The 17,661-nt window shown below is 32.2% G+C and overlaps 1 protein-coding gene across 1 annotated transcript in view; it reads right to left on the reverse strand.

The window, feature by feature from the left end:
- Positions 1-17,661, reverse strand: part of Mmp16 (matrix metallopeptidase 16) — a 282,987-nt gene that overhangs the window by 135,961 nt on the left and 129,365 nt on the right. The window contains exons 2-3 of the mRNA XM_046458638.2: positions 12,856-13,004; positions 3,369-3,491 (exon numbers count right to left, since the gene is read on the reverse strand). Of these exons, the coding sequence (XP_046314594.1) occupies positions 3,369-3,491; positions 12,856-13,004 (272 nt within the window). The remainder of the gene's footprint in view (positions 1-3,368; positions 3,492-12,855; positions 13,005-17,661) is intronic.

Below are 17,661 nucleotides of genomic sequence, written 5' to 3' on the forward strand. Positions count from 1 at the left end.
TAGACCAATGGTACAGAATAGAGGACACAGAGACTAACCCACAAAACTACAATTATATTAGACAAAGGTGTCAATACCATGCATTGGAGAAAAGATAGCCTCTTCAACAAATGGTGCTAGGAAAACTGGAAATCCATGTGCAAAAAAATGAAATTAAACCCCTATTCTCTCACCATGCTCAAAATTCAACTCAAAATGGAACAAGGATTTAGGAATACAACCAGAGACACTGCGTCTTATTAGAAGAAAAAGTAGGCCCTAACCTCTATCATGTGGGATTAGGCCCCAACTTCCTTAATAAGACTCCTTTGGTGCAATAATTAAAATCAAGAATCAATAAATGGGATGGACTCAAACTAAAACGATTCTTCTCAGCAAAAGAAACAATCTTGTGAGGTGAATAAAGAGCCTACATCTTGGGAGCAAATCTTTACCCCTCACACATCAGATAGAGCACTAATCACTAGGGAATATAAAGAACTAAAGAAAAAATAGACACCCAAAACCCAAATAACCCAATCAATAAATGGGACAAGGACCTGAAGAGACACTTCTCAGAGGATGATGTACAATCAATCAATATATACATGAAAAAATGTTCATCATCATTAGCCATTAGAGAAATGCAAATCAAAACTACTCTAAGATTTCATCTCACTCCTGTCAGAATGGTAGCTATTATGCATACAAACAATAATAAGTGTTGGCGAAGATATGGGGAGAAAGGTACAATCATACACTGCTGTGGGAATGAAAATTGATACAACCAATATGGAAAGCAGGTTGAAGATTTCTTGGAAAATTGGGAATGGAACCACCATTTGACCCAAATGTCCCTCTCCTTGGTCTATACCCAAAGGACTTAAAAACAGCATACTACAGGGACACAGTCACATCAATGTTTATAGCAGCACAATTCACAATAGCTAAATTTTGGAACCAACCTAGATGCCCTTCAATAGATGAATGGATAAAAAATGTGGCATATAGACACAATGGAATATTACTCCGCAATAAAAGAGAATAAAATTATGGCATTTGCAGGTAAATGGAAGGAGTTAGAGAAGATAATGCTAAGTGAAGTTAGCCAATGCAAAAAACCAAATGCTGAATGTTTTCTTTGATATAAGGAGGCTGACTCATAGTGGAATATTGAGCGGGAGCATGGGAGGAATAGATGAACTCTAGATATGGCAGAAGGTTTGGAAGGGAAGGGAGGGGGGATGGGGTAATTAATGATGGTGGAGTGTGATGATCACTACTATGCAAAATACATGTATGAAGACACGAATTGGTGTGAATATACTATGTATAAAACCAGAGATATGAAAAATTGTGCTCTATATGTAATAAGAATTGTAATACATTCTGCTATCATACATAAATAAAAAAAAATTACATAAAAAAGAAAAAAAATTAGTAGAGACATTAAAAATAGAAAGACAAAAAGAGAATACCAGAGAAATTCAGCTACAGAAATATTAAAAACAGCCTAGCTCCTACAAAGATAAACATAAAACATCTCATAAAGGATTATTTACCCTGTTTCTGTTGTTTAATACATTATGCACAACTTTCAACAAAAAACTATAAGCTTGCTAAAAGTCAAATGAAAACATAAGAGAGAAAATATGCATCAGAATAAAACTAAGATATAGCAGAAATTTTAGAATTATCAAATAATGTAAAAAATAACTAATCAATATGATAAAGGATTCTAATGGCAGAAATAGGCAACAAAAAGAAAACATATAGGTAATATAAGTAGGGTCAGATACTCTAAGAATAAAAAAATGCTAGACATAAAATAACATGTGCTGTCAACAAATAAAGAATTATTTTCATGTGATGGGCTTACTAGACTGAACATGGTCAAGAAAATAATCAGTTGAGCTTAAAGATATATGTCAATGGAAACTCCCCAATAGAAAAGCAAAGAAAAATAATTAAAAACAGAGCAGAATATCTAAGAACTGTGAGATATAAGAGATATAATGAAAATACCAGAAGAGGAAAGAAAAGAACAGAAGTAATTCATTACTGAGACTGTCCTAAAAGTAATGACAGAGACCAAATCACAGATTCCCAAAACTCAGAGAACATGAAAAGGGATAAGTATTTTAAAAAATAATAATCATTTTAAAAATCTTCATAATACGTTCTTAACATTTTATGGAAGTTCAGATTACAGAGATGGTAGAACAAGTTTGTGAATTTTAAAAAAATCCTATAAACAAATTTCAATACTGGTAATACCAACTTTATGGGCTTGACCCAAAGCTGTTTTGTCTTTGATTTGTCTTACCTGCAGAAATACTTTCAACAGTTTGCATAAAACGATAATTCAGGGTTATGCTATTTGGGAAGACGGCATAGAATATAAAGTAACATGAAAAGTGTTCCCAAAATAACCAAAGTAAATTCAAATGGCACATTCCAATTATACAGACAAAATGTATACTGAATTTTAAATTTTATGTTTTAAGCACATGCGTATGAGGAGTTTTTTTTACACAAAGAATTTTAACTGTAAAGTTCTCTAACCATGTAATTTGATGGTGATGTTTCTTTACATTTCCTCTCCATTTATCCTGCCCATTGCTCTTTGTGCAGGTCTTGGCTAAAAGTCATTGTAGTAAGAGACCTCCTTGGTTTTCAAAGATGAACTGGATGACCCTGGTTTCCATTTCCTTTGCATCCAGTCCATACTTTTCATAAAGGTATCACATTCACATAATTATGCACGTGAAATTATAATTTCACATGACTGTAAATTCCTGAAGACAAACAGGGTTCCCATGTTTTGCTATATCCCCAGGGCCTAGCACTGTTCTTTGTTCATACTGAAACTCAATAAGCAGTTGTTCAATGAACAGGTGAACAAAGATGAACTTCTCCACTCGAAGCAACAGTCACTCTAGGTTGGAAGGCACTTTACATCATTGAAAACAATGCAAAAGCAAGATCCCCTAGAGCCATTACCAAAAGGATAAAAGGCAAAGTGGTTAAATTGATACTTAAAGATTATTAATAGATTCAGAGACATTGTGCTTAAATAGTAATTACTTAAATATTTAATTACTTTTTAGATTATGTGTGTTTGTCAGATATTATAATATTTCTGAAAGTCCCTCAGAATACTGGCATTCATTCAAAACCTAAAAAATGGTATGCTAAAGAGAGCAAGTGTTTCCAATAAGGTCCATTCCATTCCCCAAATGGACAATCTCTTCTCAATTGCAGTTTTAAATTCCTAATGATAACATCATATCACTATTTGTTAACATGTAGTTCATGCTCAGAAAATATCAAACAAAATGTAAGAAAAAAATCACAGTGAAAAGAAAATTCCTCTTCAGTTCTCATACCTGTAAGTGATGTGTTTGTGCTGCCACTTCTGTCCTGTTAATGCATATCGCTTTCGACGAATGTTAAATTTGGAGCTACCTCTTGTTTGGTCAGGTACACCACATCGAGGCTTCTTCATCCAGCTGCAAAAAGCATGATATTTTGGTTACTTACCAGCAATCATGATTATTAATTTCAAAAGGAAATTGATTAAGAAGTTAATGTGAGATGGTGGTAATGAAAATGCAAACCATAAACTAAAGGGTTTAAACTAAATTATCCTTGCAATTGGAATCAATGTAACACATTTTTGGGGGAAAGATCAAAAATCACTAATTTACTACTTATATCTTTTAGATAATTTTCCTCTCTCTAATTCACTTTGAGCTAACTGTAGAATGAAGTAGAACCTGCTATTAAAAGTTGTGTAATATTGGCAATCAATCATTAGTCCATTGTGTCACTCTTAATATAATACTAAGGTATCCCCCAATTTTAATATCAATAATTTTTTAAATCTATTACATGATTTTAAAATTCCAGGAAATAATAGGTATATGTTCGTCTACTCTAACTTAAATAGCAATGAATTTTTTTGTTCAAATAACATTTGCATTTCTTCAATTTTTCTTATCCACTTTTGATCATTGTTCTAATTTCCCAATGGCAGCCATTTACTCTGAATCTTTAATAACAAATTCAATTCTTAACAATATTTTTCCAAATATGAGGGTTAACATCACAAGAACAAGGTTGAACATTTGTATTTGAACATTAAATGCTGCTTTCAATTTGTTACTTTGAATACTTATTCAGAAACTGTAGTTTAGCTTCTTTTCTATAGTCTTATTTGACTATTGAAATGTTTTCTATCTATTCTCAAGTCTTGTTTAAGGAGAAAGATTTTCACGGCTTTGAGTAGTTTTCCTTTAGTGGCTTACAAAATGGTTTTCCTGTTCATTGACCCTTTTAATAACTACAAAGCCAATGCTGAATATTTATGGTAATATATGATTCACAAAGTGGAAATGAATCAGTTTTTGCTATATTTTGTCAGGTGCTTAACAATTTCTATACTTTTTACAGAAATTACTATCTAAAGGTGCTCATTTTGTAAAAATGAATTAGTTTATTTGCTACTTGGATAAATCAGTTAACTCGCTTTTATAAACATAAGAATAACTTCATGTACCAATGAAATAATGACTTGTACTTCTTAAGAAACTTGATACTTTTTTTCTGCATTTTTATTCTGACTCCAGTAACATAGAAATTGTAGTCATAGGATTTAAGAAATGCCATACAAGTTTAAATGGATTATAGTTACTTTGCAAAATCACTCTCTCCCAATCAAATGAGATGTCTTACAAATGGTAACTCTTGGGAGGCCATCATGTTCTATGGTATTGAACTTTCTGGAGGTGAGAATGGATTTACTAACTGTCTAGGACATTCCCAAACCCACTGAGTTGTAGAGATATTTCACTTGGCTGGAAAACATTTAAGGCAGAGGATCTACACATTCCCAGTATCTTGTGCAATGCCTAGCATATAAGAGATATTCAGTGAATATTCAATGCATAGATGAATAGGGACACTGTGATTTTTAAATTAAAAAAATAGTTATTTTTAATGCATTTTTAAGATCTAAATACAGATTTAATTAACAAATATTAAGCATTAATGATGTATCTATAATGATTTAAGTTACTCTTATATATGAATATTTCACCAATTATATCCTCAAAAAATATATAATTTTCGTAAGATAGGTACTTACACTTATTTATCTAACTGAAAGTACTAGGAAATAAATTAGATATAATTATAAAAGATGAATACATTTACTTAATGTGGGATATGGTGACAGCTAAGGATAATATTTAAATAAATGCCTGGGAAGAGAAATAATTTTGAATAAAATTGACAAAATAAAATTAACTTTATCAAGATAAAGTACACTTTCCAATAGGGTATATTTTTAAAAATTACTTTAATATACATAATATTAAAAATGAAGACAATGATTTAAAATTTAATAATTTAAACTTTCATTTAAATTCATGCATATGATAGAGACTTTAGTTTTCTCAGTGAAGTATGAACATATTCCAAAGGACAGAATTTTTAGTATTGAATACTGAATTCTTATGCTAAAATATATCTCTGCTGAATTCCTAATGTATTTCTTACGATTGTGCCCATAAAACTTTTATGTTCCTGTGTTCTATTTCTTCATCCATTTACTTATTTCATCCTGCTTTATATTTTTGAGTTTTTACAACTTACTAAGATATGTGGAAGATGAAAGAATGGGTAAAAAGATGAACAAGGCAGGACTCCTTTCCTTGCTAAGATCCTAATTTATAGAGAAGATGCATGACAAGAAATTAAAATAGTCAGCCCAACATATCTGTGGGTTATATAACTGCAGATTCAATAACTTCATTATTGAAAGTATTTGAAAAAACTTGCATCTATACAAACATGTACAGATTTTTTTGCCATTATTCCATTTTTTTATTATTCCATAAAAAATAGTCTAACAACTGCTCACATTGTACACACATTGTATTAGGTATTATAAGTAATATAGGGATTATTTAAAGTATACAAGAAGATATGTGTAGGTTATGTGCAGAGGACTTGAGTATCTGCAGGGGTTCTAGAAGCAACTCCCCCAATGGATTCTAACAGTGAGCTGGAATAAGTGCTCTCACATCTCCAGGTAGATTCCTGATTGTGAACAGGAAATATTACACATAATGAAAATAAAAATCATAATCTTTCCCCCAAAACTTGAACCAATGTCATCTGAACCAATCAATGTCATTTGAACATCTCTAATGCCCATACCAGATTTTCATAGTATCATCCTCCACTATTCTCTCCTCACACACAATCAATCATAATGTTGTCTATTCTGCCTTCAAATATCTCTTCAATCTCTCACTGTCATCACTGCCTTCCTTCTCACTGCTAATGACATCTGTCTTCTTGCCTTTGTTTTCTGTGACCTCTATCTGGAATAACTTTTTCTCCTTACTAACACTAAGAACCCAAGCCACTTTTCATATTCATCTCACACAGGGACAGTTCACTACCCCAATGCCAGAGATACTGCACTATGCATTCTGATTCGAATTTATCTGACTCTATCTTCAACTGACCTGTGAATGGAGGGAAGGAACCCAGCATGAGGACAGTGCTCAATGAAATCTCCCATAAGCAACAGGAAGTAAATAAACTAAGTCTACATGTTTTTTTTTTTTTTGAAGATATTGATCTCCCCAATATCCTGCATGTTTCTTGAAAACATTATAACTCTTTCCAGTTCTGTATCTTCAAAAAATTCTTACTACAAGGACATAACATGAACACTTTTACATAAGTCATCTACTTCAAGATTTAGCTTTAAGTGCTAAAAATAAACAAAATATTATGAAAAAATAAATACAACAGTAGGCATAATCCAACATCAAGTAACAATGCAAAGAACTTTTTAAAAAAATGTTTTTAGATACACATGGACACAATATTTTTATTTTGTTATTTATTTATTTATTTTTAAGCTATTTTAAAAAATATTTTGTTTATTTAGTTGTAGTTGGACCCAATACATTTGAACTCAGGGCCTCGCATGTGCTAGACAAGCGCTCCACCACTGAGCCACAACACCAGCTCGTAACAGTACAAAGAACTTTTAATGAAAGTTGGTCAAGTTGAGAATATTCTGTTAAATTCACCAGCATCTATACCCAATATTTGTAGCATATATCCACTTGTTAAATCCCATATATTCGCATACATAAAAGAAGCAGGACTTAATATGTGACATATATACATATATGTGTGTGTATCTATACACACACACACACACACGTGTGTATATATTTATTTATCCATTACCAGCTAATAACTATCAAAATCTGTCACGTTTTCTATGTTATTTTTAGACAGTGCTTATTTGTGAAAAGTGTCTTTGATCAAACCCACTTAATTTTTCTGTGTGGCAATATATACCTCATAAATGTGTGCTTCTTTACTGACTCACTAGATGAATTTTAATTTAGTCTTCCAAAGCAAAGACATGGGGAAGGGACACTGGGAAGAGAGTGTGAGCAATGAGAAAGGCATTTTGTAATATCAAGGTGTAAATAATGGAACAACCCCAATTTTCATAAATATCATGCTGATTTGCAATATTGACTATGGTTTCAAAACCCATGCACTTTTAACTATTGGACAGATCATTAATGTCATTTAAAATCATTTAAATTAACTCAAAAACAAAAAAAAATCAGTGTTTTGAGAGGAGTGTAAAAGTTGAGAGCAGTGATTCTGATTATACTCTGGGTATCATTCTGCTTCTACAGACTCACTACTCCTGTTACATCAGTCAGATTTCCATTTCATTTTATGACTTGGTTTCCTCATCTATGTAGGGGAGATGATAATATTACCACCTTTACTGAGTTACTGTAAGGATCAAAGTAGTTAAATCATTTAAAACACTGAGAATAGTGTCTAACAGATAATAACTGCTATCATTACTTTATAATAATTATTATGAATTTACAAATATCAGAAAGTAGACATATTAATAGCAATACAAAGAGCAGCAAGAGTAGCTGTCTACAAAAACCAACGTATTTTGGCTCACTTTAACCTGTAAGTTAATACACAGCATTTTATGTTAGGCAAAACAGGGATCTTCCTGGTACTTTGATTATAGAGATAGGGACATCTACACTTTCCTGTTTTATGTAAGTAAAATAGCCATAAGCGCTAAACACATTTGTACATTTATAGTATATGTACAGATATATTGCATATGGAGTGTCCGTTAATTTCAATAAACCTTTTTATTTTTTAATGAATTGGAGTTCCATGAAAATACTGAAGGCCACCCACAGCATGGCTACAGGAGGAGACTGGTAGTTGCAGTCCATTTACCTGGTGGCCCTGCAGTGGTGCTGCACTCGGTGCAGCACTGAGTGCACTGGAAAGGCCACCATAGCAACTGGAATTGTACTACACAGCAGGTCAGTGTACATATCCTTATCTTTACCAAGAGAAAAAAAAATAACTTACCAAAGCATGTTTTGTTCTTTATCAATAACTACTCTAAGAAAAATAATAGGTTAGACATGTTTTCATCAGATTTCCCAAATTTTAATGAAAGGTAAGAATAATATCTTCTGCTTCTAGTTCTTCCTTAGATGTTTCTAGAAATGTTTAAATATTTGTTTTTAATACTTTATATATTCTTAAATTTTGTTCATATTCACGGAGTTAGGTCCAGAAGTCATGAGGCTTATAAAAGCAAATTCGCTTGAAGCTCAAAATGTTGATGACTGACAGCACATTCTGGTCCAGAGCTTCTTTTTTCTATCAAATCATTAACTGCCTGCATGGACACACATGTGATTTACAAGGCTGACAGTGCAAAGGTAAAGTCCTTGAACACATGAGTACAGAAAAGAAGTGGATTAAGCTGTCCTGAGCCTCTCTGAGAACAAAAGTTCTTTCAGTGCCTGCTCTTATTCTGCCTTCACCGTTCACCCTTCAGAATGCAATCTAAGCTCTCTCTATTTAGCTGCCAGCCATGCTTCTGTAGCTACCAAAATGAGGATGGATCTATCCTATAATGTTTTAGTGTTTGAGTACCATTAATATATTCAGAAACAAAAAACGTTTTATTACTAAAGAACCCTTCATTTATGTCTAAATTGAAAGAAAAGATAGAGTATTAACTTGTTAGTTCTTTAGACAAAAGAACTGAAATCATGAAACATGTTGGTAAATCACGTAAAAATATAATGGTTCATGTTATATCTTGTTATATAAATATCTCAATTATAAAATTAGAAGTTCAAAAAATCTTTATAGGTTTATAATAATTTTCTGAAAAAAGCTACTTATTCAGTGTTAATTTAGTTTCAATTAAGTATAATTTCTGGCCAGGGTTTGAATAAACTGAAGACTTATTCAGATTATATGATATATCAAAACACAGACACATATGCATGTATCTGTGGAAGAATCTCAAAAAGATTTATCACTTTAAGAAATCTTTCATCAAGCATGATTCAGTACATACCACCACACATGTGAAAAAGAAACCAAAGTTTAAAAATTACTATTAGCATTATAAAAACATATCAGACTCATTTTTCCTTATTGTATTGTTATTTTTTTCTCTCTTTGCCAAAAATGTATTTTTAATGCATAGTATGGCTTTCTCCATTCACTAAGGAATTTAAGTGAATTTGCTGGCAAAGCTCTGTCAATGAACCCATAAATTAAAAGAAACATTGCAACATATAATGAATTCATTTTTGGTGGAGAATAGGTAATTATTAGCATCTTTCCAAAACATGTCCTAACTGACATAAAAGAAATATAATATGCCATTTGAGATAATATCTCAAATGTTGCTTGAAACATTAACTGTGTTGCATGAAAAGAGTTCATCTCATCAAAATGATATAAGGCTTACCACAATTGTAATCATTACTTTTAATTACCCAAGAATTATAGAGTAAGTATACCACATGTCTGTCTGCCAAAGCAGCATATCATTATTTAATTTTTAAACAAGTGATCTTGAAAAAGAATCTAAAATTAGATAAGAGTTTGTAGACTCTGAAAAGAAATTATTTTTATAGTGAGAAATAATTTTGGGTCTAAACCTGTAGTGTACCTTATGTAATAAGGCTCAGATAGAACATTCACACCTTATAATTTGATTATGTAAAATAATAGCATTCAATTTCAGTATATATTGTTACCATACATTCACTTGAGATTACAAAAGAACAGACAATTGCTTTAATAGCACGATTATGTTGATTATACTTCCAAAAATAGAACATTACTTGATCTGAGTAACTTGAGCAATAACATCAAGAGTAGAAGTACTTCAGTGGAAAAAAACAGGCAGGAGGCAAATGAGGGCACAGGGCTATAGTTGGGGTGACACTAAGGGTAAAGTTCAAGCAGACACAGAAGTAGAGGAGGCATGGCAGGGAAATAGGGGAAAATGAGAGGGGGTTAACAAAGAATTTGTGGGTTCACCTGGAAATAACTGTCAGGTTTAACACTCTCTAAAGAGAAAAATGCATTAGCAATTTAAGTAAAAACACACAAACACACACATACATACACATACACACATACACACACAAAAATCTCCAGTGTTGAAATTTGTTAAAATAATTTTAGCAAGGTTTTGTTAAAATAATCATACACAAAATCCAACCCAAATAGACAGACAAGCAACTAAACTCCTTTAGTTTTTATCAAGGGTTCTCTATTGTGTTTATTTTTTTCTAAAATTCTATCACAGAAATTCTACTTTAACTCCTGTGCACCAAAACTATCATCTCTCCTCTTCTGGACTCAGAGCCACACTCTACCTAGAAAAGACCCACATCCTTCTCTACACCTCCATATTTTCTATCTTCTCCTACCAGACAACAACAAACTGCTCAGATCCCTTTCCACGTGAAGGGCCCAAATAAGTCCTCCACACATTGCTCTTTTATTATCTCCTGACAAAGACCTTTCTCTAGTTGCTCTAGGAAATCAAACCTACGCATCATGAATCCTTCCAATGACCAAGACTGAAAACAAAGGCCAGCGTTGTTTGGTGGGGCTTTCTCAATTTCAATGTCTAGTAAAAGTACCAAATACTTCCTTATAATTCTGGTATTAGTCAAATTAGACATTAAAACAATTAATTTTTTTTTTCCAAATCCTCGATCTATTTGTATCTTAAAAAAGTGTGTCATATTTTCTAAAAAAAGTGAATCAGGAGCTAGCAGTTCTCCACTAGGGAAACAGAAATATGTATGGAATGTTTTGTAAAATGTTGTGAAGAGTGAAAATTAAATGGAAATCCCCTCTATATAGTGACTAAACCCAAGACTATCTGAAGGTTTTTGCCTATTAGGATGAGGGGTCCTTATCACTCAAAATGAAAGTTGGATATGATACCATTAAGAAAGCATTATAAAGATTAGGGGTCAGCAAGTCTCAAAGATCAAAATTTTATTCCCATTATTGATAACAAGTTTCTAATTATTGCAGAAAGTGTTCTGTTTATTCTTGATTTCATTTGCCATGGTATAGATCAAAGGAAATAGTTGCACATTTCTTAAAAGTGTTGGAGGAGGTAAAATAGTTTTTTTTTTTTTTTTTCAAAATACTTTGAAGTTTAAAGCCTTTATTGTGTGCTTTCCTACCTTGATGACATAGAAATGCGTTGTTTAACAACAGGCTATAAGCATTAGAAAGCAAAATCTAATTTCAGAATTATATGTTAAATTAGTTTGAGGTGTCAGAATTACATCTGAGTCCAGAGAGCTCATGTATTTAAGGTTTAAAAAGAAAAATAAATGTGCTATCTCTTGAAGGACACAGCGGGACAAGTTCCTCAGACTAAACGACAAAAGACCTGGGTTCTGCTGCTATTCTGGACTTGACTCAGCCTTTGACATTCAGTTCCTTCATTTTAGAAAGTAGGAAGAAAAATATCTTCCCCATTGTGGAGGCTGATGTACGATCATCAACCTAAATAACAGAAATAGAATCACTTTGTGAGTATCAAGGGCTCTAAAAACACAGGTGATTTTTTTCTCCATTGAAAAAAAATTAATTACTTCCTCTTTTGCTGTCCAGAAACAAAAATGCTGCTTTATAATATTACAGAACTTACCCTGTGCCTGTGGAGAAGAGTACACAGTTTGTGACTGTGTAGCTATGTATAGAACAGAGTTCCTTTGACAAAGACCTCATGTCTTCTGAACCTGATAAAGCCCCTTTCACAGAAAAAAAAAGTGCCCAGGAAAGAGTTACTGTTTGCATAAATAGAATGATTAATGAATAAATCAATAAGATAAAAAATATTATTAAAGGGTAAAAAGCAGCCACTTGTTAAGAAATTTAGAGACTTTCCATTGAAAACCCTTATTTGATTTATCTCACTTGGGAAACTGTCATCAGTGAGGATTTAGTAAACAATCAACAACTAGCCCACGGAAAACTTCCCTTCCCACCCATAATAGGAGGCCTTATCTGAATTACTTGCCAATTTTCATGTGTAAATATTTCTATATGGCTATATGAAACTATCAACAGGACTCCATTTAACAGAGAGTAGCCTCTCTACAGATTTGCAGAGAATACTCTTACTAGACATACAAAACAGTTCTATTATTCATTGTCCCTCCTTGAGGTGGCTTCAACCAGAAACTCACCTTTGACTCTATTTTCTTTCCTGTATTGAAAACGTGTTGATACGATCAGGTAGAGTAAAGCTAACTTTGGACCTTAAATGGTGTATGAAATCTCAGAGGACTGGAGTTAAAACCAGACAGATTTTAAAGAAAAGTTAATAAGACAAATAATTTCATTAGTTACTAGAATTTGTGTAAAATTTTTTGAGACTACTTAGTTTGGCTCAAAGACGAAAAAGAAAAGGAGTATGGATATCTTACTTACTCGATTGTGTTTCTGTCCACTTTTCCTGTCATGTTAATGCCATAGAACTGCTGCATGGCAGCTAGGGCGGACTGCATGGTCTCTGCAGAGCGCAGCACCGACATTCTGGGGTCAGTTGGTGGGAGGTAGCCGTACTTTTGTAACCAAACCTGCAATAACAAGTACAGTTCCTTTTAGATCAACTTTACAATTTGACAATAATATTCTGGTCTTGATTTATTTCTGTAATAGACAGATAAACTTTATTTCATCTCTAAGAAGATACTTTGTTTGATTTCTACATAAATAATTTTAATATATATTTAGTAGTTGTGGCTCTTTCTAACATACCTACAAATTCCAATTGAAAACAAATTAACCATTTCTTGAAAGCTTATAGCATATAAAGTAGTACAGTAAACAACGGGAGAAAAATAAGATCATCCCTGCATTCCAGGGCCTTAACATGCCAAAATCAAGAAGGTACTTTTTCAATAACGTACATATCTTTGCTAGAAGGGGCAGCTAATGTATATATACAACATCTAAAAAACTGTTTGCCTGAACTATTGACCAGTGGCTACAGTTGAGATAAGTAGCGTCTTTACAGATAAACCATGTTATTCCATCATAAAACTTTGCATGTAAGTTTATTGTAGCCAGGTCTATACAATTATAGCCAGGTACCTCCAAGGATAGAAAACTTTTTCAAGGAAACACTATTTCTTTCTCTCTCTCTTTCCTTCCTCCCTTCCTTCCTTCCTTCCTTCCTTCCGATTAACTTCAGTCAAAATCACATAAGCAGCCAAACTTTGCACATATTTCTCAAATGCTGTTATCTCATTGTGTATGTATAGACCTCTCTAAGGGTCTCTTGATTTGCATCTCCCCCTTCCCTAGTGAGAAGACCTGAGAGGATGGTGAGATAAAGAAATCAGAGTAGATTTCATATCCTACGAATGACTGGGGTAGAAATTCAAAGTTACTAAAAATTAGATTTTAAAAGTAATAGAAAACTCAGGACATTTTCTAAAAGAAATAAACGTCCACCCAGGAGCAGATAATCTTTAGTTTTATAACTCTATGCATTCCTTTTAAATGCTCAACTCACACCCCAACCTACTGTCTTTTCCCTCAGTCTTCCTGCAGGCCCTACGATTTACTGAAGTGCCACAAACTACCTGTCAAATGATAAGAACCAAGTAGTTACAATACTACTTAGTGGAAGATATTCATCTGTGTGTTTCTCTCCCTTCCAAGGTCTATTTGTCACATAAAAATGATCCTATGGAATTTCAGCTTTTCTCTGAAAACTGATATTCTTCCTTTGTAAAGTTATAACCACAACACAGGAAGAGTTATTTCCCCAGTGAAAATAAATAACAAAGAAACTAAATTTCATTGTAAGAGCCAATATTAAATATATCAAAATTTCAAAATGTATAACACAAAATATCTAAAAATGCAGTATCAAGAATTAACCCCTTGAAAATAAATACATCCTAAAAGTATTTAAGAGATATCAAGAAAGTTTACCAGTGAAACCCAATCTAGTAAACTCATCTCCCACACAGGAAAAGCAGGCTAAGGTAGTCACTTCTCCTCTGGAATGAACAGGCTGCCAGGGAAAACAGTATGTTGTTACCTAGTTAATACTGGTGCAGTCTCAAACAGATTCCATTATATTTCTGAATGAAGGAGGCAGGCAGTAATATTATTTATGAAATTTAATACCTATAGTCATGTAATTTCTCAAAATTGAAAGATTTTAATAATGTGCATGTGTCAATATTCTTAAACAATAATTTTTTTCCATAACAGTTTGCATTCATTTCTTACTTGTGGGAGAGCTGACTTGTTGCTAGGTTACTGCTGGGTGCTAAGTTACTGGCAATTATGTTTATGAGGACAGTAAAGAGAAAACCATTAATAATAAACCCTTTGATTTATATACACAGAAAATATGAAAATACATAATTGTTAAGTACATTATGAAAAAATAACATGTTCTAGAAAATACATATTTGATTTATTCCTTAGCCTTCCAAACAAATGATTTCAAATAATATAAAAAATGAATTTTGATTTTTTTCAAGTTCTATTTCACATTATGTTGTTTATCACGAGAGACTATTTTTCAAAATGAATGAGAAGTGGGCAGTTCTTTTTAATTGTAAAATAACAGGAAAACTATAAGATCTACAGTTTTTATGGTTAAAAGTTTGTTTACTGGCTAACAACCAATGTCATAATTTTGTCATCATAATTTTGTCATGATGACAAAAGGAAAATTTCTACTAAAAATTTCTACTTTAGTAGAAAATTTCTATTAAAGTACAAATATAATCTTATTTGAAAAATGATTTACAATGTAGTATTTGTTTACCTTACCTCTTCTAATTTTCTACTATTCAGGGATACTTTGGCATGTAATCTTTCTATCACTTTCTATTCAGAGAAATTTAAAGATATACACATGGGTATGTGTATAAGTACACATATGCACATATATATAATATATAATAGACTTTACTATAGACATCAATTCTTATTTGAAATATATCATGGTTTTCAACATTGTTTAAGTACTGCCAGTCATAGATGATTAGAAATGCTAAATCTGTCCTTTTTTTTTGTTTTGTTTTATTGGGCTCACTGATGACAAGTGCATTTAAGAGCATTGAAAAATTATTAAGGGACAAATAAATTTCTTTAAGGAAAACCCTGACTTATGGTACTACCTGTGACTTACTCCATCCCATTGCCACCAGTACAAATAACCTTGGTACCTCAAAAGGAGCTACAAAATCTAACCCTGAATTACTGCCTGTGTCACGAACTCCTTCAAATATCTTGCTACCTTTTGGACAAAACCAATTTCCTGCTCTTAGTGGTTATTCAATTGAAGGAACAACCAGAATACTGCTGTTCTCAGCAGAGCAAAAAGATATATCAAACAATAAAAGTTAAAGAGTTAAATATTAAATGCTGTGCCAGTAGATATTGCCATTACTGAACTGAAGTGTTAGGGAGTAGCAGACACACAAAATTTCAGCAAAGTCCACTAAAGAAACAACTTTGTCAATAATATTTCATGTACTGTACTGCAAAAACCCACAGGAATTGTCTGTCATTTACAAACACGTATCAAATAGCATTCTGAAAAATAGTTATAAAAAAGCAGATGTTAGTAGTTCATATAATTAGGGTACATGAAAGTACTTTATTAAATTTTATTTAAAAAATTTCTTTAGTGTTTGAAGATAATCAGTTTGCCAATGCCTTTATATAAAGCTACCGTATTCATTTACTGAGATAAATCACATATTCAAGAACAATTTAAAAATTTTCCTCTGACATGATAAATACAGAGAGAACACATTTTATAATGACAACTCTGAATAATTGCAAAGTGCTCCGACATCCTTCAAAATAAAATAAATAAGCATATGTGATTTAATTACTAAATTTATTAGGGTTGGAAAGGATGCATTTTAGCAATTATAGAAATCACTGGAGGGAAATATAAGGAGAGATGGTTTGGAAATTTTATTTAACCTAAGTTAAATATGTAAATATATTAAATATGTAAGTCCACAATGCCCATTTGAGGCTAGCCTGTTATTTCAGGTTGGGATGGTGAAATTCATTTCCAGCTAAGATGTGCTGTGGCAAGTTCCTTGTACCCAGTTCCTATCATCTCAAGTATCATGCTCTCTATTGAAAGAAAGGGCAGTGGTGATAATGTTTATAGTACTTATTTAATACAAATTATTTCTGTTTACATGATCACATAAACATTTTTATTATTTTGGAATTTTTTTAAGAATTATTGACTTCATATTAAACTAATAGTGATAAAAATATTGAAATATATAATGATTAATATTTTGATATAATTAACTGATTTTCTTGAAATACAACTGAAAGAATGAATTTTTAATAGCTAACTTCTTGATGTTATAAAAAGTTAATTTCCTTTTACACAAATTCGTTAAATTCTATTATAAACTAAGACTAATACTAAAAATGGATTACTACTCAATTTTGTGGTATCATCAGCAAACTCAGCAAAAGCTTCAGGATTTTTTTCCCTGAAATAAAATATATTCACTGGTTATAAATAACAGCAGGATTTAGGGTCTACATTTCCAGTCTGAAAAGAGACTATAAATATGAATTATAACTACCTATTAACCCAAAAATTAAACTGATGTAGAAGGAGTCATTTAGAATTGGTCAAATTGAAAATTCATAGAATAAGTTAACGAGGCAGAAATTAGCCTTTCTCTTCATTCAAAAATCTAAATGGGCTCTAAATCACCATCCCATCCCCACCATGAATGAATCAGTGTATAAAATTGCATATATAGAATTCAATTCATTTGGAAATTTTACTGTCTATTAAATGGCTTCTTAAGCTGGAAATAAAACAGTAGAAGGATCAAAAGCTATTCCATCAACCATCTCATCAATCAAGAGGCAACTGTTATTTGGTCAAGGAGACAGGAAACCAGCTGCCTTATTCATAAGTATAAGTCATTATGATCATCATGACCATACTTTTTTCTTCATTTTTCCCCTCTCGACTTGAAAAATCTCTCATTTACGAAACAAATGAAACACTTAGATTATAAAGGGAAGGGAGAGTTTCTCCACTCTGCATAAAAGTAAATTGTACTTTGTATTTAGCAATAATGGATGACATCCAGTGAATCCAGTGATTACCACTTTTCATTGTGATTCCATCATGTGTTGGTCTTTATTCTGGAAAGATACAGAGGACTATAAGACTGCCTCCTTCTCTGTCTTTACTGGTTTCTCTTT

This window comes from Marmota monax, unplaced genomic scaffold (genome assembly GCF_021218885.2).
Source record: "Marmota monax isolate L192 unplaced genomic scaffold, Marmota_monax_Labrador192_F-V1.1 WCK01_AAM20220418_F8-fsc00147, whole genome shotgun sequence".
In the NCBI taxonomy this organism is placed as follows: Eukaryota; Metazoa; Chordata; class Mammalia; order Rodentia; family Sciuridae; genus Marmota; species Marmota monax.